The sequence below is a fragment of the Euprymna scolopes genome, chromosome 4, assembly GCF_053919585.1.
Source record: "Euprymna scolopes isolate OS-2025 chromosome 4, ASM5391958v1, whole genome shotgun sequence".
Lineage (NCBI taxonomy): Eukaryota > Metazoa > Mollusca > Cephalopoda > Sepiida > Sepiolidae > Euprymna > Euprymna scolopes.
In genome coordinates, this window is record NC_136485.1 from 4,072,650 (window position 1) to 4,097,630 (window position 24,981).

The 24,981-nt window shown below is 34.4% G+C and overlaps 1 protein-coding gene across 1 annotated transcript in view; it reads left to right on the forward strand.

Moving 5' to 3' along the window:
• Positions 1-24,215, forward strand: part of LOC145266481 (copper chaperone for superoxide dismutase-like) — a 35,402-nt gene extending 11,187 nt beyond the window's left edge. Inside the window, exons 3-7 of the mRNA XM_080122202.1 lie at positions 3,685-3,822; positions 11,624-11,804; positions 15,978-16,020; positions 21,131-21,288; positions 24,001-24,215. Of these exons, the coding sequence (XP_079978328.1) occupies positions 3,685-3,822; positions 11,624-11,804; positions 15,978-16,020; positions 21,131-21,288; positions 24,001-24,154 (674 nt within the window). The 3' untranslated portion in view covers positions 24,155-24,215. The remainder of the gene's footprint in view (positions 1-3,684; positions 3,823-11,623; positions 11,805-15,977; positions 16,021-21,130; positions 21,289-24,000) is intronic.
• Positions 24,216-24,981: the final 766 nt, after the last annotated feature.

The window sequence follows — 24,981 nt, forward strand, 5'->3', positions numbered from 1 at the left end:
CCCAAACTCCTCAAATGTTCATATTGTGTTAAGTAATTTCTTAAACTATTCAATAAGATAATCTTTGTTAATTTAAAAAGAAAATAATTTAAATATATTTTGCAGATATTGCATTTTGTATGGTACGGATAGATTGTCTTCAACAAGTGATAAACATTGACTCATGCATTAGGATTAACATTTTATAGAGGTTTTGTAGATGGTATTAAACATTGAAAGAAATTATTTCTGATTGAATTAAAAGAAAAAATTCATTATTTTCATGAAACAAAAATTTTATTTTTTTTTTTTATTTTTTTTTTTTAAATCATGTGAATTTTTAAAACTTAGAATATTTGTAATTGACACTAAACATTTTTTTTATCCATAAGTAATGCTTTCAATTTCATCACTTAAAAATTATTTTATTTATATTTTTTACAAGTTTTCAAAAAGTTATTTTCATTAATCTAAAACTTTTTTTCATTTACAAGAAAGTGATAATAATATACAAATTTTAAACTATGCTGTGCACATAGATTAAATTGTTTTGTATACAATTTTTTGTACAGATAATTTATCCACTTTGGAGAAATGATAAGCTCTACCATTTGGTGTGTTGCGGACATCAATAGTGTATAATGTCACAAAGCATATATCCTTAAAATCCTCTTTCCAGTAAAATGAATGTGAAGGAAGAGCTGGATGCATGAACTTAATCAGCAAGTCCTTATTTTCCACATTGATTTCTAGTCATACTTGCAACAAACATTCTGAAAAAATTTTATTGTTTTTTTTTGTTTTTTTTTCAATACTAATAGAGAAGTCATATATCAATTCATAGTTTCCATCTTCACTACATTGTTTCATGGCTATTTTATTTCTGCCGAGTGGAATAAATTGATGAAAACTTCTTATCCCTGGAACTGTAGATGAATTTTCAAATCTAATTGTGAGATTTCTTGCTTCCTCAACTTCCTCCTTTTTAATCAAAATGAATTTGATTCCGTCAGTTGTAGATTTTCAGTATTCAAACATAGTTTCTGTTGAAAGGATTTGTTTGGAATTTGGTCTTCGTAGACATTCTTTTACTACTATCCTTTTCACTGTCCCACCTATGCCATCACATGGTTGTTTACCATGACTAGTTGCAATGAAATTCCATTTTGCCTCAAATCCAAAATCTTCCATTTTGCATCAAATCCAAAATCTTTTTGATGGTTGCACAAATTGGCAAAGTTCTTATAATTCTTGTATTATGCTGCACTGTAAAATATTTAATACTTTTCACATTTGGCAAATTAGCCTTGATCACCTTGATAATGTTTTTCTGTACCATATAAACAAATGCCACATCATGGAAGTTGTCACCCGATATAATACAAAAACATTGACTTTGCATTGCAAGAATTTTTTTGAGAACGTAAGCAGCCATAGTACGAGTAGATGCTAGAAAAAAAATATTATGAAAATTAAATAGGACATATTTTCTCTAGACTAACCGTAAGCTACATAGGTAGAAAATTGATGATTTGAAGGATACGTTTTTTCGTGAGCAAAATTTTATTTTCTACCAGGTATGGGGTTAAAATAATTGGCAAATTTTCCTAACTCATGAAGGGGAATATTTATGCCAAATTTCAAGTAATTTGGTGTCTGTGGGTGCAGATTTCAATTTTTTTTGCTGGTGTTTTGACATGGAATGACCCTACACTAACCAGATCATCACTCCCTCTCTTGATTTCTATCACTGGTGAGATTATCTCAAAGTTAATGTTGATGGAAATAATATAAAAACTATTCTGGCTGTAAAAAGGTATCATCACAGTCCAAATGAGGATAGTGCCAAGAAAAAAGTGCGTTCTATAAAATGCTGACACTATTTTCCTGAATTCAGTCAGAAAGCACATGTATATTATAACTCGTACACTGACAATACGTCATACTATCCATCATGTGTGCAATTTTGATGTAGTGCACTTGAACATGACACAACGATTTCATTATTCATAAATATTTGACTTTGTTTTTTTTTCTCTTTGTGTCTAAAGTATAATCAAACATGTTGACTCAGATTTAGTACAATAATAACAAAAAGAATTTTGGTGTGAAGCTATCGAGGTTCAGAAGTTTTGTTATCTTGGTAATACCATGGAGCACAAGGAGGAACAGGTGCTAGTGTTGTTGCAAGTGTTAGCAGTGGATTGAATAAGTTTAAGTCTGCCATTATTAACCAACAGAGCATTACTAGTGTTAAGAAAAAATCTATCGGGTATTGGCAAGTAGTTAGATGATGTATGAAAGTGAAACTAATGAAGGTTCAGGACATGAGTTGCATGGAGAGAAATGGTATAAGAATTATACGATGGACATATGAGTCTTAATGACTGACGGCCTCAGAGGAATATTAAATGTGAACAATATACGGAGATGTGTGTAAAATGGAGACTATATTGGTAAGGTCACTTTGAAAGATGAGAGTTCTTGAGTTAGTAGCCAGGTCAGTTGGTAGAAGAAGGCCAAGGAAAAGATGGGATGAAGTGGTATGGATTTGTGAAAAAAGGATGAAGATTTGATCAGAGATAGGTTAGTTCGGAAGTCAATTTCTAAAAGCCATCAAAAACAGAATGTAAAATCTTTCTCTATAGGTGCGAAACCTGGCTCCTGTGAGTAGTTGACATTTAAAGGCTAAAAGTCTTTGATTGGTGGTGTCTTTTGCACATTCTTGGGTATACATATCTCTGACCATGTCCCAAAAGCTACAATCCACACAGGATGTAAGCTTTTTTTTTCTTTTTTTTTTTTTTTTTTACATAGGCATCACCACATTATCAAGGCCAAGAGGCCACTCAAGGATAAGGGTTAAAGAGTGTACAGTAGAAATTGGACAATATAGTAATCATTAGTAATGAAAATTTGGTAAATTTGATAACTTATATGGAACGGCTCATCAAGAACTTATTTATGTTAGACTTGAAGACAACCATATTGTAGTCAGCCGGAAAGCAGGAAAACAGAAGACAATTCTTCCCAGACTTGAGGAAGAAATTCCTATCAGGAGATTCTAATGGCTTGGGCATGCTCTTCATCCACCAACTGACCCGATTCACAAGGCAATAGCACCAACACTGCTAACAGGATGGCGCAGGAAGAGTGGTGGTCAACTGAGGATATGGCTTGCAACAGTCAAAACATGACTGGCTTTTGCATCTTCAGTATGTGATGATAAAATTGTGGTTGAACTATGCTGAGGAGTCTGCAGTAGACACATCTTAACCATGCCGTGACGAATTCACTTGGAGCCAGCTCAACCCACGTCAGGTGAATGCCGTCACAAGTAGAAAGTAAAATAGATGTTGAACCAAATCTGATGATGATAGATGACATCTAAAAAGTGAAGGAGAAACTAAAGTGAGAGAAATGGAAAACACATGAAATAAGAGGAAGTTGTGAAGCAACATAGGAGAAAGACATTTCGTAAGAGAATTGGTTGTTTAATGAATTCATTACAAATCATGGCTAAAACAATTAAAATGGAAGTTTTATTAAAAAATTTTTTAAATATTTTAATCCCAAAACTAAGGAATATTTTAACATGCATTTTGTGTAATTAAAATATATAAATAAAATATGCATTAGGAAACAAATATTTGTGTATACTTATTCATTTTCAAATTTGATTTTCATTTCTTTTTGTTTTCAAAGGTGTTGATTCATTTAATGTAAATCTTAATAATCAACAAGTGATAATTAATTCAACTTTGCCCGTGTCAAAGTTGAAGGAATTGATAGAAAGCACTGGCCGACAAGCAGTCTTGAAAGGTTTTGGGATGACAAATTCAGGTCAGTTGTCTCACTTTACATCAACTTTTAATATTTTACTTGTTTGACTATATACATATTTTACTAAAAACTTTTACTTACGATGTAGGGAATTTTTGAAATACCTTTTTTGGGATACAAGAGATAACATTTGACTGCTGACACAGAAACACCTAAATAAAAAACATCTGGCTTTTGATGCAGACACCTGCAGAAGCACTAGGGGAAATAAACAAACACTACATAGCTAGAAACCATGTGCCATAAAGGATGTGGTTACATTGCAAAATCCTAGAATGAGCATGATAGTTAAGGATGCGTAGGTATCCAAAAGCGCTATATCATGTAATCCCATTAGGAAATTAATGAAATTCCTCTTCAAAAACATCACGGTAAACACAGGCAATCTTAGCTTCAACATTCTCTCTGGGCTATCAAAAATGTAACTGCCTATTTTTCTCAATTCATTTGTCTTAACGTAGTTGTATTCCTCATGAGCAAACGAATAAAAAATCAACTACAAACAAAAATTCCAGTGGCGGACATGCAGAATAGTCCATACGCTTCAAAGCTGGTAATCATTTTCTGCTCGATTGTTAAACTAAGCAACATTTAACGTTTATGTTTTAACTGCATTAATAAGATTGAATTAGGATTAATGTAAAACAGCTGGCAAATGAGTTTTGAAAGTTAACTTCTGTCAGACCCTGTCCATCCTCCACTGCATTCACTGATTCTACTCATTTGCCGCAACTGAACAAAATGAGATACCATTATATTTTTATACGTCCTAAGTCTTCTTTGAATTATGGTTTGATATAAAAACAAGCTGGGATTATGGTTTGTTAGAAAAACAAGCTTGAATTATGGTTTGTAAGAAAAACGAGCTTGAATTATGGTTTGTAAGAAAAACGAGGTTGAATTATGGTTTGTAAGAAAAACGAGCTTGAATTATGGTTTGTTAGAAAAATGGGCTCGAATTATGGTTTGTTAGAAAAACGTGCTCGAATCGTGGTTTGACATGAGAACGTGCTCGAAACGTGGTTTGACATGAGAACGTGCTCGAATCGTGGTTTGACATGAGAACGTGCTCGAATCGTGGTTTGACATGAGAACGAGCTTGAACAAAACTATTATATTTGTTCTTCTTTTAAGCATTTAAGCATGGCAATTACATGGAAAAAGTTGAATCTTCAGGGGTCGTTAAGATATTTTTTTAGGGTTTTCCTATGAATCAATTTTTCGGGATATCTATGCTAATTGTTAATATTATTGAAAAAAATGTTTTCCGGAACAGAGGATTGATACCTGCATGTATTTTCATTAAAAAAAAAATCACAATGCAAAGGGAGACAACTCTAAGGGAAGAAGTTTTTTTGAAGTTACCTCCCTTGACTGGGCATATGTTTTTTGTTTTTTTTTCCCTGTGAAGAAAGGTATAGTTCAATGCCTACAACATCGAGCGAGGACAATATGTCATAACAACGCTACATATCAGGAGGGGATAGCCAGTCTAGGGACAACTCTTCATCGAAACAACTACCCAGATAGCATTACATTAGATCCAGAAAATCCAGATCAAACATCAAGAGACACCACTCAAAAACCCACCACGTTCTGCCCGCCATACTCGAAGGGCCTATCCGAAAAAAATGAAAAAATATTCAGTCGAGATGATATTAGGACAATGTTTAAGAGTAACTCAACACTGTGAAAATACCTGAGGCATGTAAAACCCCTGACTGAAAAACTCCTGACAAAAAACTGCGTTTATGCGATTTCATTTAAATGTGCGAGACTTTACAAACGTGAAACATGCCGCCCATCAAAGTAAGACTAAAAGAACACTGAAGGGCTGTCACATGTGGAGAAATCGAAAAATCAGCCTTAGCTGAACATGTGTGGAGCGAGGGGAGTAACCATTCCCCAATGTGGGATGATGTCAAAATATTGGATGCAGAAGAAAGATGACGGATCAGAAAACTTAGAGGCGACACATATGGTGAAATATAACACTATTATTAGCCGTCGCAGCATAGAACTTAATCACATTTGGATCTCCCTAATTATAAATTCACAGGAGAAAAAGAAGAAAAGACAAAACATATGCCCAACCAAGGGAGGTAACTTTACAAAAAAAAACTTCTTCCCTTAGAGTTGTCTCCCTTATTATTTTTTTTTTTTTAAATGAAAATACATGTAGGTATCAATCCTTTATTTTGTAAAACATTTTTTTCACCAATATTAACAATTAGCATAAATATCCCGAAAAATTGATTCATAGGAAAACCCTAAAAAATATCTTAAGTGACCCCTGAAGATTCAACTTTTTTCATGATCTATGGACCTACCCTCCAACACCCGGTTCAAATTCTTGCAATGCAGAGCTAATCTCTTTTCTTTAGTAGAGAAAAGGCAACATGTATTCAACATCCAAAGAAGGTCGCAGGGTACAGCGACCGAAACGTTGTGCTGATAACACCCAAGATGAGAATAATTGTTTGATTAATCAAAATAATACAAACATGGCATTGTATTATTTACCATCTTCATCTTGCCTCAAGCTGAAGAATAACCCCCCCCCCTCCAGCTGTTGGCATGTAAATCCTCTCTTCTAAAGTCCTCACCTCCTTATTCAAAAGCAGCATGAATCCAGTGGAAGACATTCAAAACAGGAATGAGTCAAATTAATAGCAGAGAATGTTACAAAATTGACAAACTATCTACAAATAAGAGAAGAGCATCATATGATGTGGTACTGCCTTGTCCGCAACCCCTACCAAGCCAGTCCGAGAAAATATCAAAGGGTTTAATGATAATATAAAAGATTTTAAAGAAAACTGTTGCATAACCGTTTTGAAGAGACAAAAAGATAAGGTCCTTATATTCCAAATTGGGTTATAGTCAGCTAATATACTTCCAATTTTTTTTTTTGAAGAATTATTGAAAACATTTTTAACAATCTTTTAAAACTATTTTGGGAATATTATGTATTGGATATGTTTTTTAAAGTGATGTTTGAAATTTTGTTATTTTGATTTCAATACTTTTATTTTTATACTTTCATAAACATAAAATTACAGCTGCTAAACTTCTGACCGACCAACAATAAGGATTTAGGCAAGCCCATTCCACAACAGATATCCTAACTGTAATCTCTGTATATACCATTCACCGGGCAAAGCAGGGGGGGGGTTAGAGCTGTAGCCCTAGATATATCTAAGGCTTTTGACAGGGTATGACACAATGGTCTTCTTGGAGAAAATCAGATCATATGGTATCACTGGAAGAATACTTAACATAATTAAATCCTTCTTAAATAGGAAAAAATCCAGGTTGTCCTTGGTCGTACATCTAAACAATGATATAAATGCAGGCGTACCTCAGTGTTCTATCCTTGAACCTTTATTATTCCTAATATTCATAAATGACCTCCCTGATAAAATTGTTTTAGAGATGGGTATATTTGCTGATGACATCATGCTCTATAACAGGCACAAGGGGAAAATAAATGGGCACTTAGCTAAGGAAATGACGGAAACTCTAGAGGAAGACGTCCAATCTGTAGTGGAATGCGGACAAAAATTGATGGTAACATTGAATGTTGCCAAGACTAAACTTCTTTCCTTTAATAATTACAAGAATCCTGCTCAACCACTAATAGCCATGGCTAATGATACATTACCTGAATGTACTTTGTTGAAACTCCTCTGCTGAATGTCCACGAGGAAAATGAGTTAGAACAGATACATTGAGGACATTGCCAAGGCTGCTGCAAAGAAGTGGGCTCTCTCTACTGTGCTAGAAAGCTACTTACACCTGAGAGTATCATATACCTCTACAAGGCCACCATTCACCCATGTAATGAGTATTGTCATGTTTGGGCTGGTGCATCTGCATCTAGTGTCTCTCTTAGACAAGGTTCAAAAGAGAGTCGACAACCTATTAGGTCCTGCAATATCAGCTAGGCTTCAACCGTTGTCCATCGATGAAACGTTGCATCTCTCTGCATGTTTTACAAGTTTTTTAATAGTAAATTGGTGGAATGTGACCATCCATTTTTGTCCCCATTAAGGTCTTCCTCCAGAGTTTCTGCAATTGCCTTGAATACGTGTTCATCTGTTTTCTCACGTTTGTTATAGAGCTTGGTGTCATCAGCAAATATATCCATCACAGAGAAAATTTTATTAGGGAGGGCATTTATGAATATCAGGAATAATAAAGGTTCAAGAATCAACCTCTGAAATACACCTGCATTTATATCATATTGTTTAGATGTACGACCATCAAGGACAACCTGGATTCTTCTCTTATTTAAACAAGAATTTAATTATGTTAAGTATTCGTCCAGTAATACCATAGGATCTGATTTTCATGCAAAGACCATCATGCCATACCCTGTCAAAGGCCTTACATATATCTAGGGCTACTGCTGTAGCTTCCCCCGTTTTATCCAGTGCATGGTATGTATGTTCAGAGATTACAGTTGGGATATCTGCAGTAGACTGGACTTGCCTAATCCATATTGTTGGTTTGACAAGAGTTTAACAACTGTGAGGTGGTGGACTAGATCTTGATTAATTATGGACTTAAATATTTTGGTGAAAAGAAGAAGTCTAATGGGGCGATAATTTAATAGGTCAGTTCTTTTGCCAGACTTCTTGTAAACTGGTACCACAGAAGCAGTTTTCTAGCAGCCAGAAAAGCAAGATTCATTAAATTATTTGTTGCAAAGTTTGAAGAGAACTGGAGCAACCCCAGCAGAGTATTTTTTAATAGTATAGCCGGGATGAGATCAGGTCCATATGCTTTTGAGTAGTCTAGGTTTTTTATAATATGGGGTAATTTTCAGATCATCTAGTGTGGTTTCTGTCCGTAGAGGAAAATCTGGGAGAGAGTATTTACTGGGTCCAAAGTAGAGTTTGGGGCAAACCAATGGGCAAGCAGAATAGCCTTCTCGGTTGCCATGGGAAAACGTTAAAAATTGTTGGATAGTGGTGGGGGAATTGTTGATTGCCTATTATTTACTACACTGTTGTAGATTTTCCAGAAGTCACGAATTCCTAATTCCTGCACTTCAATGCATTTTCTGATGGTTTCAGTATATTCTCTCTTGTCTGTGGCTATTTCCTTCTTACAATTACTTCTAACTTCTATAAACTTTTGTCTATTTGTACTGGATTTATGTCGGATAAATCTGCAATATGCATGTTGCCTTTGAGTAATAACAGATGCGCAAGTAGAAGTAAACCATTAGGGAGAGTGGGGTTTGTTATATAACTTACATGTGGGAACATGTGCTTCAATCACCACTTTAAACCATTCAGTAGTCTCATTTGTGCACTGTTCAGCAGGAAAAGAAAATGTTTCCCCATGGAGCATCTTTGATGTGATCACTGATGGCGTCCCAGTCAGCTTTTGTCATTTTAAGCAGTGGCTCTTCAACTTTGGGTTGAGTGTTTAGGGTGATGTCTATTATTATCACAGCATGATCAGCATTCCCGAGAGATTCAGAAGTGAGGTTTGCTGGTCCTGAAGATCTGAGAGACTGGTCAGGAACATTACTGTCTGTGTCAAGGAATGGGATATAGAAAAGTTATGTGTGATGCTACCAACTATGTCAGTGTAGATATCAGTCTCTCCCTAAGCCTTTGAGGCATTTTCTAAAAAAATAAAATCTTTTTTTCACACGAAAGACCATCCTGACCTTTCATTGGAGTGCCACATAATCACTATGTCCAAAGAAATCAGCAGGATACCCAACTAATGTCGGGAAATGAATTGACAGTTTGTCATCTGACAATTCTGGTTTTGCTGCAAAGGATTAACTCTTCAGTTCTCCAAGTACAGCGCCATAAATAAGCTTACATATTTTTCAATCACAGACAAGAGCAAAGATTCTAGGAATATATATTTGTAAAAAACAAATCTTCATTTTGAGATATTAGTCTTAAACTTTTGAATTCTGCCAATGATTATCATGTTGATGGAATCCAAATCATTTTATCTCCTCTTCAATTTCCAACATGTTTTCCCTAAATCTCAGTAATCTTTGAATTGTTTCAATTCCCAAGAAAATTTGTTAAATCCATTTCAAGACATTTTCATTTCCCATCTACATGCTATTTTTTATGAACATGTTTTACTCATCCAAACCATTTTTTACCACAAACAGGAACACTGTCCTCTTTATGACCTATATTATTGATATTTTTGTATTTTTCTCATCCCTAAAAAATTATATTAATTCCAAACCAAGTTTATTTTCTTTCCCCGACATAACTTATTTGTCTTTTATTATGTTTATTGGACTTTACTCGAATAAACTATTATTAATGGAGTTTGGCATGGATAACTGTTTTCTTTTTTTTTTTTTTTTCCCCCCTTTTATTCCCATTTATAAAAGCACATGATAGAAAGAAAAAAAAAGTTTGAAACATTAAATGATAGTTGAGATCAACCATTATTGTATTTTAAAAATTATTTTCAAACAGGATTGTTTTTGTTATGATGCCAAATGTTGAAAAATTTAAATCTTTGTAGAATATTCTTGAATCTTAAAATCAGACAAGTTTTAATGAAGCATTTTAATTTTATGTTGTATTTTATTTTAGACTTTATTTCTTTCTACCATGTGTTCTTTGATATTTATAAGTACCTCCCCTTTCTTTCCTTGCATGTTCAGCCACTGCCTCTTAATACTTACCTCTTACTTCATCTTCTTTTCTCCTTTTGGTACTCCGTTCACTACATACTTCTACTTTATCCCCTCTTATAAGTTGACTTGTTTCTCAATGACTAATTATTATATCAACTTGGTTTAATTTGTTTTTCTTTTATGGAAATCGCTTGAGACAAGGCACAAAGCCACTTGATGTAAGGAGCTAATAAGAACGCAATATGATTATTGCAAAGACAGGAGATGACTATTAACCTTAGTCTTGAAAAGGGTGTGGGTAGGAGTAAAACAGTGAGCAGGAAAAGAGTTCCACCACTTTGCAGTCCTTGGAAAGAACCTACTGGAATATAAAGCTGTATTATAATGACGTATGAAAAACAATGAATTGATGGAGAGCTCTAGACCAACGAGTCAAACGAGCTGGGAACAAAGGAAGCAGAGAATATGAGACAATTCTGAGGAACATATGCTATAATAGTATTTGTAGAAAAGACTGAGACTAGCAACATCACGTCTGTGAGAAAGAGGTTGCATTAAAGAAGTGTGTGAACCAATCAAATTTACAGATACGTTTCTGCAATTTGTCAAGAACCTTCAAATGCAACACAGGTTCAGCACCCAAATATGCAACAGTAATTGAGCTGTGTAAAAAAAAAAAAAAAAAAAAAAAAATTTCCAAACTGTTTAAATTATGCAAATACCATTAGTGGTTCAAAAGTTATTAGAACATAAAGTGCCGAAATATGTGATATTTATTGGACATTTTTCTTTTCATAATCCTTGGAAAAATGTGAGCCAAAATACAGACCACATCATTTAAAAAAAAATTTAGTAATTTTGCCACCATTTATTTTTTAAGCTATTCTTATAAAACTTTGTACTCTTATGTAAAATTTCTGATTATGCAGTCAGATTTTATGTATTTCTTTATTTTAAACCATGAATTCTAATTGTTATGAATTTCAAAGATTTTAAATAGACACACTGTATCTTACAGATTATAACATATTTCAATACAGCTTTAATTTCTTTATACTCTCTGTATAATGGTAATTGCATGATTAGTGATCATTTTATTTATTTTACAAATGTTAAAGTTACTCTAAAGCTGTTTTCTTAATAGTTCCTGTTTATTTCTTAAAGAAAATCACCTTGGTGCTGCAGTAGCTGCCATCGACACTGGTAATAAGGTGAAAGGTGTTATTCGAATGGTGCAGTCAACTCCAGAGTCATGTATTATTGAAGGAACACTCGATGGATTAACACCTGGTAAAAATACAGTGTGTATTCATCAACTGGGTGACATAACTGATGAATGTAACAGGTAAATTGATTGCTTTCGAATAGTCGTACAATCACGTGTAATTGTACATGTTCAGAAATTGCAATAATGTCACAGATTGTTTTGCTTTCTGGATTTCTCCTATTCCCATTTTGTAACGTAGTCGTTCCGTTGCAAATGGACAAACAAATAAAGCAAATAAACAAAAATCTGAATCGGCATTTTTTCTTTTTTTAAACACAAACTTTTATTACCGGTACTTTCTCATATCAACATCACAAAAGCATCTCACCTGTACGTACAGTTTTCTTCTTCCTCCGACCACATGCCGGCCACAGTCGGCCCATTTTTATCCTCGACTTTGCATTTCCATTTTCTCCTGCCCTAAGCATGTGCTGGCGTTTGTCTCTTTTTCTTGTCACGCACACTTTCTAATTTGCATATGTAACTTTTTTGGCTACTGCTGTTGCTCTCTTCGCAAGCTTGCTATTCTTTTGCAAAGTTTGTTACTTGAAATATAAAAACAAACGTTTCCCTCATGACTCTTGTGTGAACAGGAAACAAAATATTTTTTAACTCGAAATTCTGGTGCATATTTACACTTGAAAGCAAAAAATAATACAGAAAAATCTTTATGATGTACGTACTTATCACGGAATGGAGATATATTCCAAAATTGTGTGAATTGATAAAGTATATATATATTTTTTTTTATTTACTTAAAATCAAATTTTAAGAGGAAGAAAGGAGGCGTCACCATTTTGTTTTTAAATTCAAGGGCAACAACGCAGTTTGATTACTGAGATTTTGTTTTTATTCAAAACAATTGAAATTTTTTTAATCGCTAAAAATTGTAAAATTTGATTTTCTTAAGTAATTAAAAAAAAAACTTCATCAATTTACCTAATTTTTGGAAAATTACATCCTTGTTTCATAACGAGAATATATATACAGATTTTTCTGTATTTTTGCACTGAAATAAGCACATCTTTGGAAGAATTATTTTGTAAGGTTAATTTAAAAATATTAAACCAAATGAGAAAACCAAATAATGTTATAAAATATTTTATTAATTAATTAAAATCTTTTTTGAGACTCCTTGTTAGTTTTTAAATTTTTTCCTCTTTTTTTTCTAACGGTTCAAAAGTTCATTTTGTTGACAGTCGTTTTAATTTTGATGTGTGTGATTTAAATAGGAATTTGTTCACATATTTGAAAACATTATTCTGTTAATTGAAAAATATTAGAACACCAAAAGATGTTTTTAAAAGTATTTTACCGCAGAAAGTTAAAAAATTATTTTAATTATTTGGTTTTCTAACATCTTCAAATGCAAATATTTTTTTGTAGTCATAGAAATTTCATAAGATCAATACAAATTTGTCCATCCTCTAAATATGAGTGTAAAGATAGGAAAATAAAAAAAAACTTGGCTTTCCTTTTCACGTGTAATTTAAAAATAGATCCTGACTGGTGTAAAATTAAGTAGAAACAAAGAAGCATTTGAACTCAAATGCTAAATATTTGTCCAGAAATAGTTAAACAAGGCTATTTCTCTAAGCTAGCAGGGACACCTGGAATAGCCTGGTCGTAAAATACGCTTAAATATGATAGTTTAATTCATGCAGATTTTGTATATAGTATTATAGTCAATTTTCTATTGATTCTTATATATTATAAAGTTGTGATTTCAAAAATAAAAAAACATATCCATATGACTTGGGTGCATCAGCTTGAACCGAAACCAAAACTTATACATAAACTTTTTTTTCTTCATATATATATATATATATATATATATATATATATATATAACTTGAGTTCCTTTAGGATAAACTGAAACCAAAACTTATGAAGAATTCTTGGTCAAATTATTTATTGCAATAAATGGAAGGTCATAACAATTAAACGACAGTCACTCAGAAGAAAAAAGCATGACACTCAAAATAACACACACTCTATCATCTATATATATAAAAAAAATGAAAGATGTACTGAGACTAAAGCTGCTTTCAGGACTGCCAGCAACCACTGTAAAAGAGTAATAAAACATGCAAGAGAGCTATATGCTCAGTCTGTTAAATCCAAAGTAGCTGAGCAGCGGTTTGGTTCCCACCAGTTCTGGCAAATAGCAAACAGGATCTTGAACAGAAGCGTGCGTTCTATCCCAACTATCATCAATGGACCTGAGGTCATCTCGTCAGCATCAGACAAGGCCAGACTATTTGCCAAGAACTTTGCAGCTAATTCTACCCTATGCGACGATGGCCATCAACTCCCTGTATTTCCTCCTATAACAGACGACACGCTATGCAACATACAAATATCTGTGCGTGATGTTGCCAAGCTTATTAAGAACCTTGATTCCAGTAAAGCAACTGGCCCTGACGGCATTCCAGTTATAGTGCTGAAAAAGCTCCAACCAGAACTTGCCCCCATACTTACGAAACTATTTAAGCGTTGCCCTAAGGAGAAGTGCTTTCCAACACCCTGGAAAGCCTCATCAGTATACCCTGTATTTAAGAATTCAGGTGAAAAGTCATCTCCCTCTCAGTACAGACCAATAAGTCTCTTGTGTGTCATGATTAAGTTGTTGGAATCCATATTAAATAAAGAAGTAGTCAACCACCTCAACAGAAACAACCTTCTTAGTGACATGCAATATGGTTTCCGCTCTGCAAAATCTACAGCAGATGTGCTTACGGTTATATCACATAGGATTAGTGAATCTCTTGACAAAGGTTTCCTTTCCAGGGCAATTGCTCTTGACATATTGAAGGCCTTCGATAAGGTATGGCATTAGGGCCTACTTCACAAGATTTCCAGCTATGGTATTACTGGAAATGTTTTTTCAATCATTAAATCATTTCTCTCTGATAGGTTCATAAGAGTAGTGGTTGATGGGCAGAAATCAGAGGCCCACAGTATTAATGCTGGAGTCCCCCAGGGGTCCATCCTGGGCCTAACACTCTTCCTGATCTACATCAATGATCTCCCAAAATACATACTTAAATCATTCGTTGACATCTATGCTGATGACATGACCATCAATGGCAACACATCAAAGGTCGTAAATGATAAAGCTTTTATCTTTACGTCATCAGGGAGGGGTCAGCAAAAACCGTCCTCTCATGACAAATTCGCTTCTACGCATGCGCAAATGACGTCGGAACATGATTTAGTGTAAAGATTAAAAAAAAACGACCTAATTTTGTCAACGTCGTCTTAGCTCAGTTCATTAGAGTGCTGCCTCATTATCTAAAGGTTGTGGGTTCAAATCGTGGTGTGAGATGTCTTTTTTTTTTTTTTGATTTTTAAAGGTTTAATATTGAAACAGGGTTATTTAAGTCATTTTTCACGTTCTATGTTTTTTGTTTGTTTTTATTTTCAGATTTTTTAAAGTTTTAACGTTCGTTTTTCTGTTTTTTTTTTTCATTACATTCGCGTTTTCTTTTTTTTGTTTTTGTTCTTCCGATTTTTACATTTAACATCGTTCGTTTGCCTTACGTTGTTTTTGTGTTTTTTCAATTTTTTAAAGTTTTAACATTTATTTTATATAACATATTTAATTATTTAATATTTAAAAATATTTACTTCGCTTATTCTTATGTTTTGATTACCCCCCCCCCTCCGCCCGAGCACACACACTTCTAAACACCCGGGAAACGCCGGTTACTCCCCGCTAGTATTAATTTATAGATTAACAAAATCTCCTTTTTCAAATTCAATATGCAAATAAATTAACTTTGGGACTGATATCGCATACATATAAGCAATATATAACGAAGATGGTGTGTCTATTGGATTGTTGAATTAATTTCAAATAAGGTCTTTTGAATTTACCATTGATGCGAGAAATCGGCACAAGTTTTGTATTAATTTTGTAGGGCAAATACAGGTAGATCAACCCTCTAATCCCAACTTATTAACACGTTGATCATCATATTCAGTTTTTACATGCTGGCATGCATTGTACAGCTTTAAGTCTTTATCCTTGGAAAATTTTTGGCTTAGTCAAATTAAAATAAAGTAGCTTTTAGTTGTGGTTCAATTCACTGGGGAAAGCAAAGTAAAACATTTCACTCATTTTCGAAGGTGGCTGCGGTTGGAGTAGTAAGTGCGAACAACTATAATTTCTGAAGACATAAAACTTGTTTTTTTGTGAAACTAAATTAATATTCTTTTGATGCTGAAACATTTTAATTATATTTTCAGTTGTGGTGATGTTTATGGTATTATCGACAATTTCAATAAAAAGGTGAGTTTATGATATTATCGATAATTTCAATAAAAAGGTAAGTCTTATTTGAAGAGAAAGTATTTTATTGCTTATCGTACATAAAAAAATATACATCTTTATAAGAATAAGATGTGTTTTCTATTCTCAGTAACTACTGGTTAAATTTCAACTAAACTTGGCATGTAAATTGCTAATGACACACTTTGTTTCATAAGCCTTTGCATTCACTTCAAACATGGCCTTTCTTGGAGGTATGCACACACACACACACACACACACACACACCATATGCATAATCTAATATATAGAAATTCAGGTCATTACTTTTCCAACAAGCCTTCATTTGTTAAATTCTGATCAATAGTCTCTGAGATTTGGAACTTATAAAATTGCCAAAATGGTAGTGTGTGTGTATATATATATATATATATAGTGGCATGGCAAGCAAAAAAACATCATTACAAAGCAGCAAAACTGAAGCTGGTTTGCCAGGACACTGTATATACAAATATAAGAAAACTTGGGCATATTTTATTGGTTTAAAAATGTAGGTTCTTTTATACAAACAGGCACAGGGATGCAACTTTGTGGTGAATGACAAAGAATAGAGCTTGGTTGATGATGCGGAATCTGTTAATTTGGAGACTCTTTTTTTGGACTTTTCTATCTGAGAGGAAGGAGAAACGAGAGATAAATGCCTAGATCTAGCAACAATACTCTACCTTTAAGTGAATGGCAGCTTTCTAAAGATACAGAATTTTCTTTACTGCTCTCCCTCAACCCAGGACTAACTTAATAAACAAAGTCTCTGACAGCATAGATACAGCACTTTCCCTCGACACTAGCGCACAAGTGCATGTATTTGGTGACTTCAATATTCACCACAACAACTGGCTTGGATTTTCTAATTACAGACGCAGCTGGTAGCACAACACATAGCTTCTTTATATCTCATTCCCTATCACAGACGGTTACATTTCCAACCCGTTTCCCTGAACTAGCAAGAACAACACGCATCTGTTTCTGACCACAGTCCCCGATGATTTCATTACGAATGCTCACAGCCTACTTGGAAATGCTGATCATGTAGTAATAATAGTTGAAATTGCACTAACCTCTAGAGCCAAAACGGAAGAGCCATTACTCTAAACAACGAGATAATATAAAAAGGCTGACTGGGAAGCCATCAGGGATCTCATCAGAGACGTCCCATGGTGAAATATCTCACTTCCTCTGAACAGTGCGGACATGAGACCACTGAGTGGTTCAAAACAGCAATTGAATCACATGTTCTCACGCAGAAGTTTTATAGCAAGACCCACTCTCCAATTGTTTACTTCTAGTTGTGCAGCTGCCATCGCACAAAGGCAGCATGCATACTGCAGATTTAACCGACATCAGTCCAGTTCAAACAGACAGAAGTATATAGAAGCCAGAAATAACTGTAAGAAAGAAATAGCGACAGCTAAGAGAGAATTTACTGAAACCACCCAAAAATGCATCGAAGCACAGAAATTAGGAACCCGTGACTTCTGGAAAGTCTACAACAGTGTAGTAAATAATGGGCAATCAACAATTCCTCCACTATCTAACAATCATGAGGTTGTTTGCTCAGCAACCGAGAAGGGTAACATGCTTGCCAGTCGGTTCGCCTCCAACTCCACACCCCACCCCTCCCTGACTTTCCTTTGAAGACAGACGCCACACTAGACAATCTGGAAATCACCCCTTCTCAGTTGCATGCCATCATAAAAAATCTTGACACTTTAAAAGCATGTGGACCTGATCTCATCCCGACTGTGCTATTAAAAAAGTGCTCCGCGAAGTAGCGCCGGTTCTCTCCAAACTTTACAACAAATGCCTTAATGAATCTTGCTTACCTGCCTGTTGGAAAACTGCTTCTGTGGTACCAGTTTTCAAGAATTCTGGTGAAAGAATTGACCCAGTAAATTACCGCCCCAACAAATGAACATATATCTAAAGTAATGGCAGAAACACTAGAGGATGACCTCCAATCAGTAGTGGAATGGGGACAAAAATGGATGGTAATGTTCAATGCCACCAAGACAAAACCGGTTTCATTCAATAATTACAAGAAACCTTCTCTACCACCTATAGCAATGGCCAACGACTCTTTATCTGAGAGTACGTCTCTCAAGCTCCTTGGCCTAACGTTCACAGGAAACATGAGTTGGAACAATTACATCGAGGGCATTGCCAGGGCCGCTGCAAGGAAGGTGGGCTCTCTCTACCGTGCTAGAAAACTTCTAACACCCGAAAGTATCCTGTACCTCTATAAGGCCACTATTCGCCCATGTATGGAGTATTGCTGTCATATATATAGCTGTCGGCTACTAGTCTCTCGCTCCTTGACAGGGTTCAAAAGAGAGTCGCAAATCTGATAGGCCCTAAACTGGCATCTAAACTTCAGCCTCTGTCCCATCGTCGAAACGTTGCATCCCTCTGCCTGTTCTACAAGTATTATAATGGTGAATGCTCTGAAGAACTGCAAGCACTTGTGCCCCCACGACGTGAACACCCTCGACAGACCCGACAAGCTGCAAAAATCCACCCCAACACTGTAGAGATCCCTAGATGTAAAAGATCTTTCTACTCCAGTAGTTTCTTCCCCAGAACTTCTAGACTTTGGAATTCCATTCCAGGTCACTGCTTCCCCAACTGTACTGACATGCATAAGTTCAAGTGCAACGTGAACCAACATCTCGCTGCCCTAATCCCTACATAGTACCCCAGTAGATGTTTCCCCTGATAGTAGCCCCCTACACCAAAGTGGCAATGTGCCTTGTTTGGGGTGAAAATGTAATAAAAAAAAAAAAAAAAAAAAAAAAAAATTAGCCTACTCCCACTTTTCGCCAAAATATTGTAGTCTATTATTAATCAACCTCTAGTCCATCACCTTACAGATGCTAAACTTCTGACCGACCAACAATATGGATTTAGGCAAGCCCGTTCCATGGCAGGCAGGCATCCTAACTGTAATCTCTGAGCGTATATACCATTCACTTGACAAAGTAGGGGAGGGTAGAGTGGTAGCTCTAGATATATCTAAGGCTTTTGACAGGGTATGGCATGAAGGTCTTCTCAGGAAAATCAGATCATACGGTATCACTAGAAGAATCTTTAACATAATTAAATCCTTCTTAGATAAGAGAAAAATCCAGGTTGTCATCGATGGTCGTATATCTAAACAATATTATATAAGTGCGGGAGTGCCCCAGGGGTCTATCCTTGGACCTCTATTATTCCTAATATTCATAAATGACCTCCCTGACAAAATTGTCTGTGAGATGGGTATATATGCTGATGACACCACTCTATAACCGACACAACAGGAAAACAAATGAACACATATCTAGAGAAATGGCAAAAACACTAGAGGATGACCTCTGATCTGCATTGGAATGGGGACAAAAAATGGATGGTTACATTCAATGCTGCTAAGACTAAACTTGTTTCCTTCAATAACTACAGGGAACCTTCTCTATCACCAATAGCAATGGCCAAAGAATCTTTATCCGAAAGTATATCTTTTAAACTTCTCGGCCTAACGTTCACAGGAAACATGAGTTGGAAAAATTACATTGAGAGCATTGCCAGAAACGCTGTTAAAAAGGTAGGTTCTTTCTACCGTGCTAGAAAGCTACTAACACCCGAAAGTATCCTGTACCTCTATAAGGCCACCATTCGCCCATGTATGGAGTATTGTTGTCATATTTGGGCTGGTGCATCTGCTACTAGTCTCTTACTCCTAGACAGGGTTCAAAAGAGAGTCGCCAACCTAATAGGTCCTGAACTGTCATCAAATCTTCAGCCTCTGTCCCATCGATGAAATGTAGCATCCCTCTGCCTGTTCTACAAGTATTTCAATGGTGAATGTTCTGACGAACTGCAAGCACTTGTGCCCCCTCAACGTAAATACCCCCGACAAACCCAACAAGCAGCAAAATCCCACCCCTTCACAGTAGAGCTCCCTAGATGCAAGAGAGCTTTCTACTCCAGTAGTTTCTTCCCCAGAACCGCTGGACTTTGGAATTCCCTTCTGAGTTCCTGCTTCCCCAACTATACTGACATGCAGAAGTTCAAGTATAATGTGAACAGATATCTTGCTGCCCAACTCCCCACATAGTACCCCTGTAGCTTATGCCCCTGATAGTAGCCCCCTACACCAAAGTGGCAATGTGCCTTGTTTGGGGTAAAATTGCAATAAAAAAAAAAAAAACATCAAGTACGAGTAGTTTTCTCGCACGGTTAGAGGGATGCCACCTTTTTAGCAGCAGTCTTGGCAATGTCTTGAACATGTTTGTTCCAATTCATGTTGCCTGTGACTGTTTAAATGATGAACTCTTAGCTAATGTTATTATTTTAGCAGTTTGGAATTGGAAAGTTTCTTTTGTAATTGTTAAAGGAAAGTAGGTTTGTCTTAGTAGCAGTAAATGTTACCATTCATTTATGGCACAATTCACCTACAGACTGAAGGTCATTTTTTAAGAATTCTGTCATTGCCTTGAATATGTCCACGTTCGTTTTTCCTTCATAGTTGTTATAGAGCATGGTGTCATCTTGGACATAATTTTATCAGGAGGTTGTTTCGGTAAATTTTGACTTGCAACAGTTGTGTAGCTGACATCATTATTTCAGATGAGTTGTCATGGAAACGATATAAGTATGAGCAGTGAATATCATCATTCACTTTTCTTTATCACAAAAACCTGGATGTAATAGAAAAAAGGAACACTTTGTAGTGTTGTGTGCATTCCCTGGTAAGAGTGTCTTGGGTAACTGGCAATAAACCAATTCTCTTTCCTGAAAAAGTAGGTAATGCCTGTGAGGATGGCCTTCTGATACTAAACAAAACTATATTTGTATTCTAATTTTAGTGTGCAACCCAAGGCAGATGGCATTCAATTAAACATTAAGTTCATTATTTTGAGACATCTTGTATTTATATTGAAATTCTTTGATAAAAAGCTTTAAAAATGAATTTTTTTAATCTCATCTATACTTATTATATATTAATCTTGCATCTATACAAAGCCACCATTCATTTAAACATGGAGTATTGTGCTGATGCATTTATCTCTAGTACCTTTTTATTGTTCTTTAATAGGTAGCTGCTGGAAATATTCAGACAGTTGATGCTGCTCAAGATGGACGAGCAACATTTTATAAAGAAATGAATAACCTTAAACTTTGGGAAGTAATTGGCCGTTCAATTGTGATTCATGAAGGCGATTTAAATTCTCTTGATTTTGGCAAAACTCGCAGGTAAATTTTCTTTTTCTTTTTGAAATTATACTTTCCGATGTAAGTCTAAAAAAATATTGTTAAACATGACTGTAATGTTATGGCATCTCTGGTAATGAAGTAACAAAAGTGTCGACTAATGCGTATGACTCCTATTAGCAAAGAAAAGGAATTTGTGTAACAACAAATTAAAGCGGTTTGGGTGTAATGAGAAAAGGAAAGTGTTTGTAGTTCATACATCCTATAATCATTAGGAGTCGACTTGCAGTATTTCGTTATCATCTTCTTGAGATTCGCTATTAGTTGTTGCCGATCTGGTCACCATGTTGTAATATCGCAAAATTTAAAATTTGATACTGCCACTGTTGTTGAGCATCATTCGTTCATTCAAGAAATCAGGATATTTGTTGACATTCGTTTTGTGATATCTTTCTAGTTAGAATTCTTTCTAGAAAGAAATTGAATACTTACAAGAATGATCAATGTCAAGGTTGCCAACATCCCTAAGTGAAAGTGTTTCTGTGGAATGAACTGGATTTGATCTTGGCACATCCAGGTTATCAGTCTGTGTCGTTAACCACTTAGCCATCATCATCTCTCTGGTACTGCTGCTACTGATGTCGTTATCACCATCACCATGTGACAGCACCATGAAGAGGCTGAGTATCCAAAATGCCTTTTTATAGTAGTCGGTCAGCTGTTGCTGATTGTTATTGATGTTAAACTCAGTCGTCATGATTTGTGTTGAGTTAATGTTGGATGTTCTTGTTTACATTGAGTATTGGTCAGATTTTCGTTTCCATCATTTCTATATCTTCAGGGTAGGACTAGAAAATATTTTTTAAACATGTATGAAGAAAAAGGTAAGGATAAAGTTGCTTTATTTATCTTGTATACAAAAACATATTGAATGTTTTCATCAAAAATAGGACAGCCATGTTTTGTAGCGTTTAATGAAAAATAATTTTCTTAGTGAAGATAAATACTTATCATTCTTTATTTTAAATTCTTATATTTTTTAAATCAAACTTTTTATTTTGCTTTGATTTATCTTTTATTAGTGTTGTGGCTTTAATTTACTTAATGTGCACTTACATTGTTAATTATATTCATAAGAGCTTATGCAACTTGTTGGTGCAATACCTTTCAGAGTTATGTCTCTTCAACCATATTAAATCGAACAATCCTGCAACAAATGAACAAATGAAAAGTACAAAAAAAGAACTTGCTTGACATATGTAAGATTTGAAAACAAGACTTGTCTGCTTTTTAAGTGGTCATGTTCTGTTGAGTTCTATTAGACTTCTAAGGAATTCTATGGAAGAAAGCGAATCTTTCCAAGAACAAATGGATGATCAATGGTTGACGTGTTCAAAAGTTTGCAGGAAAGAATGTTCCCCTTGCTCAGTTTATGAAACGAGCTGTGGGCATTTTTAAAAATATTTGTTTTTTGTGGTACTTATAAGGCTTGGTTATAAAAGAAGTGCAGTTGAATTAGAGATTGCGAGATGATAACCAGTTTGTATGCAAGAAGCGTAATGCAACAAATATGGATAAAATCTGATGCAGCAATATTTACGAGTGTCCTACGTACGTATTTTTACTAATCTGTATAATAAAGCATCATCTGTTTTGCAGTTCACATTGAAAATTTAATTCTCTAAATTAACAGTCTTCTCAAATTTGTTATGATTTCAAACAGTTTTCTTCGATTAAGTAAACTTCAAAAGACTCCACTTGATTTACAAGGTTCTGAATAATGTTTAACTATTAAAAAATCATTTTTGTGTAGGAAAATCCCATCAAGCATCATTAACAATTAACTTAAAGTAAAATATAATATTTATTAAATCATTTTGATTATTCTGTTGGGCTCATCTGTTTTTTTTATTTTATGATGCCTTTTTTTTTTTTTTTTTTTTTTTTTTTTTTTACAAAGAACAAGCACATTCCTCCAATTTGCAAAGAACGATGATGAAATGGTGTTCTGACAAAATACCCATCCCCTTGGAGGGGTTGTGTTGGGAAGGGCATCAAGCTGTAAAAATTGGCTTCAAACTCATGTCAATCATAGAATTTTCACTCTCAATGTTGGCTGGGGTGGGGGCCGAAAAAGCTACATGAGAGACGTCAATCATACTTTCGCTTTTTCTATTCAGTTTTAATTCTCTTTCTTAATTAATTTACAAGGATTTTTTCTTGTTACGTTGGTTGTGGTAGCTTTAGCATGAAGATTCTTGTATTTAAAAAGAGGCATCTAAAGCTCAGACACTATATTGGCTGCAATGTGAAAATAACACTCGGACGATTACAATATGTGAGAATAACACTTGGACGATTACAATATGTGAGAATAACACTCGGACGATTACAATATGTGAGAATAACACTCGGACGATTACAATATGGTAGCCTTCAAGTCCAATGTAAACAAGTTCTTATTGAGTCATCCCTTTAAATAATCCAAATTCTACCCAGTCTGCACCAGTAACAATTACTGCACTATCTTACATTCATTAACCCTTATCCTTGAGTGACCTTTGGGCCTTGATAAGTGGTTACTCCATTGTAAAAAAAAAAATTAAAAAAGATGAGCATAAAAATACAAATTATGAATCTTAAAATACTTTTGAACATGAATTTATTAGAATCGGTCAAATCAAATCTTTCAGTTTTTACAGCATTTTTCTTGTTTTGAAATCATTAATTTCCTTTTTCTTTTTTATTTCTTAGAGTTGGCTGTGGCATAATTGCACGTTCTGCAGGAATCTTTGAAAATGCCAAAATGTTTTGTGCCTGCGATGGTGTCAGTATCTGGGATGAACGTAACAAACCAGTCGCTGGTTCAGCAAGATCAACTAATGAAATACCAACATCCAAAATGTAAAGTTTTGTTCCAGGAATAGAATTACTCCACATGATTTTTCAGTCGTAATATTTGGCAAAAATAAGAATTGATTACTTCCGTTTAAACTCTTAATCTTCTGGTCACAAAATATTAAGGAATTTCTTAAGAGGAAAGATTATTTTTGAACATGATGTTAAAAATTTATTTGTTTAATATTTGAATGATAAAAAAATTATTTATCAATCAATAACAGTGAACATTTGGAAATATGGAAATTTTACTTTTGCAGTTTTTATTTTTATTTACATTTTAATTTTATTAATTATTGTTTTTAATTTTCATTATAATTTAATTTTTTTATTTACTTTTTAATTTTATTAATTAATTATTGTCTTTATTTAATTTTCATTATAATTTAATTTTTTTATTTACTTTTTAATTTTATTAATTATTGTCTTTATTTAATTTTCATTATAATTTAATTTTTTTTATTCATACATTTTTATCTTATTTTTGTAAAGATTTAAAAAAATGTTCTTCCTAGCTCAATGAACTAGATTTCCCATACCTCCTGAAACTGCCGATATCAACCAATATCTATTCGGATTTTTGCTGTATAATATTAAAATATATATATTTGTGTGTGTGTGTGTGTGTGTGTGTGTGTGTGTGTGTGTTAAGAGAAATAAATGATGCAAATCGAAATTTATAAAATTTATTGTTCAAAACCAGAAAATACAAAAGATTTTTTTGCTTATTCCATAGAATTTTTAAAACTTGGCTTTTTTTTTCTTAGCAAAATAAAAGTATGGAATTGATGGTTGGCAAAAAAGTCAAAAACTTTGCAAATTTTAAAGTTTAAAAAA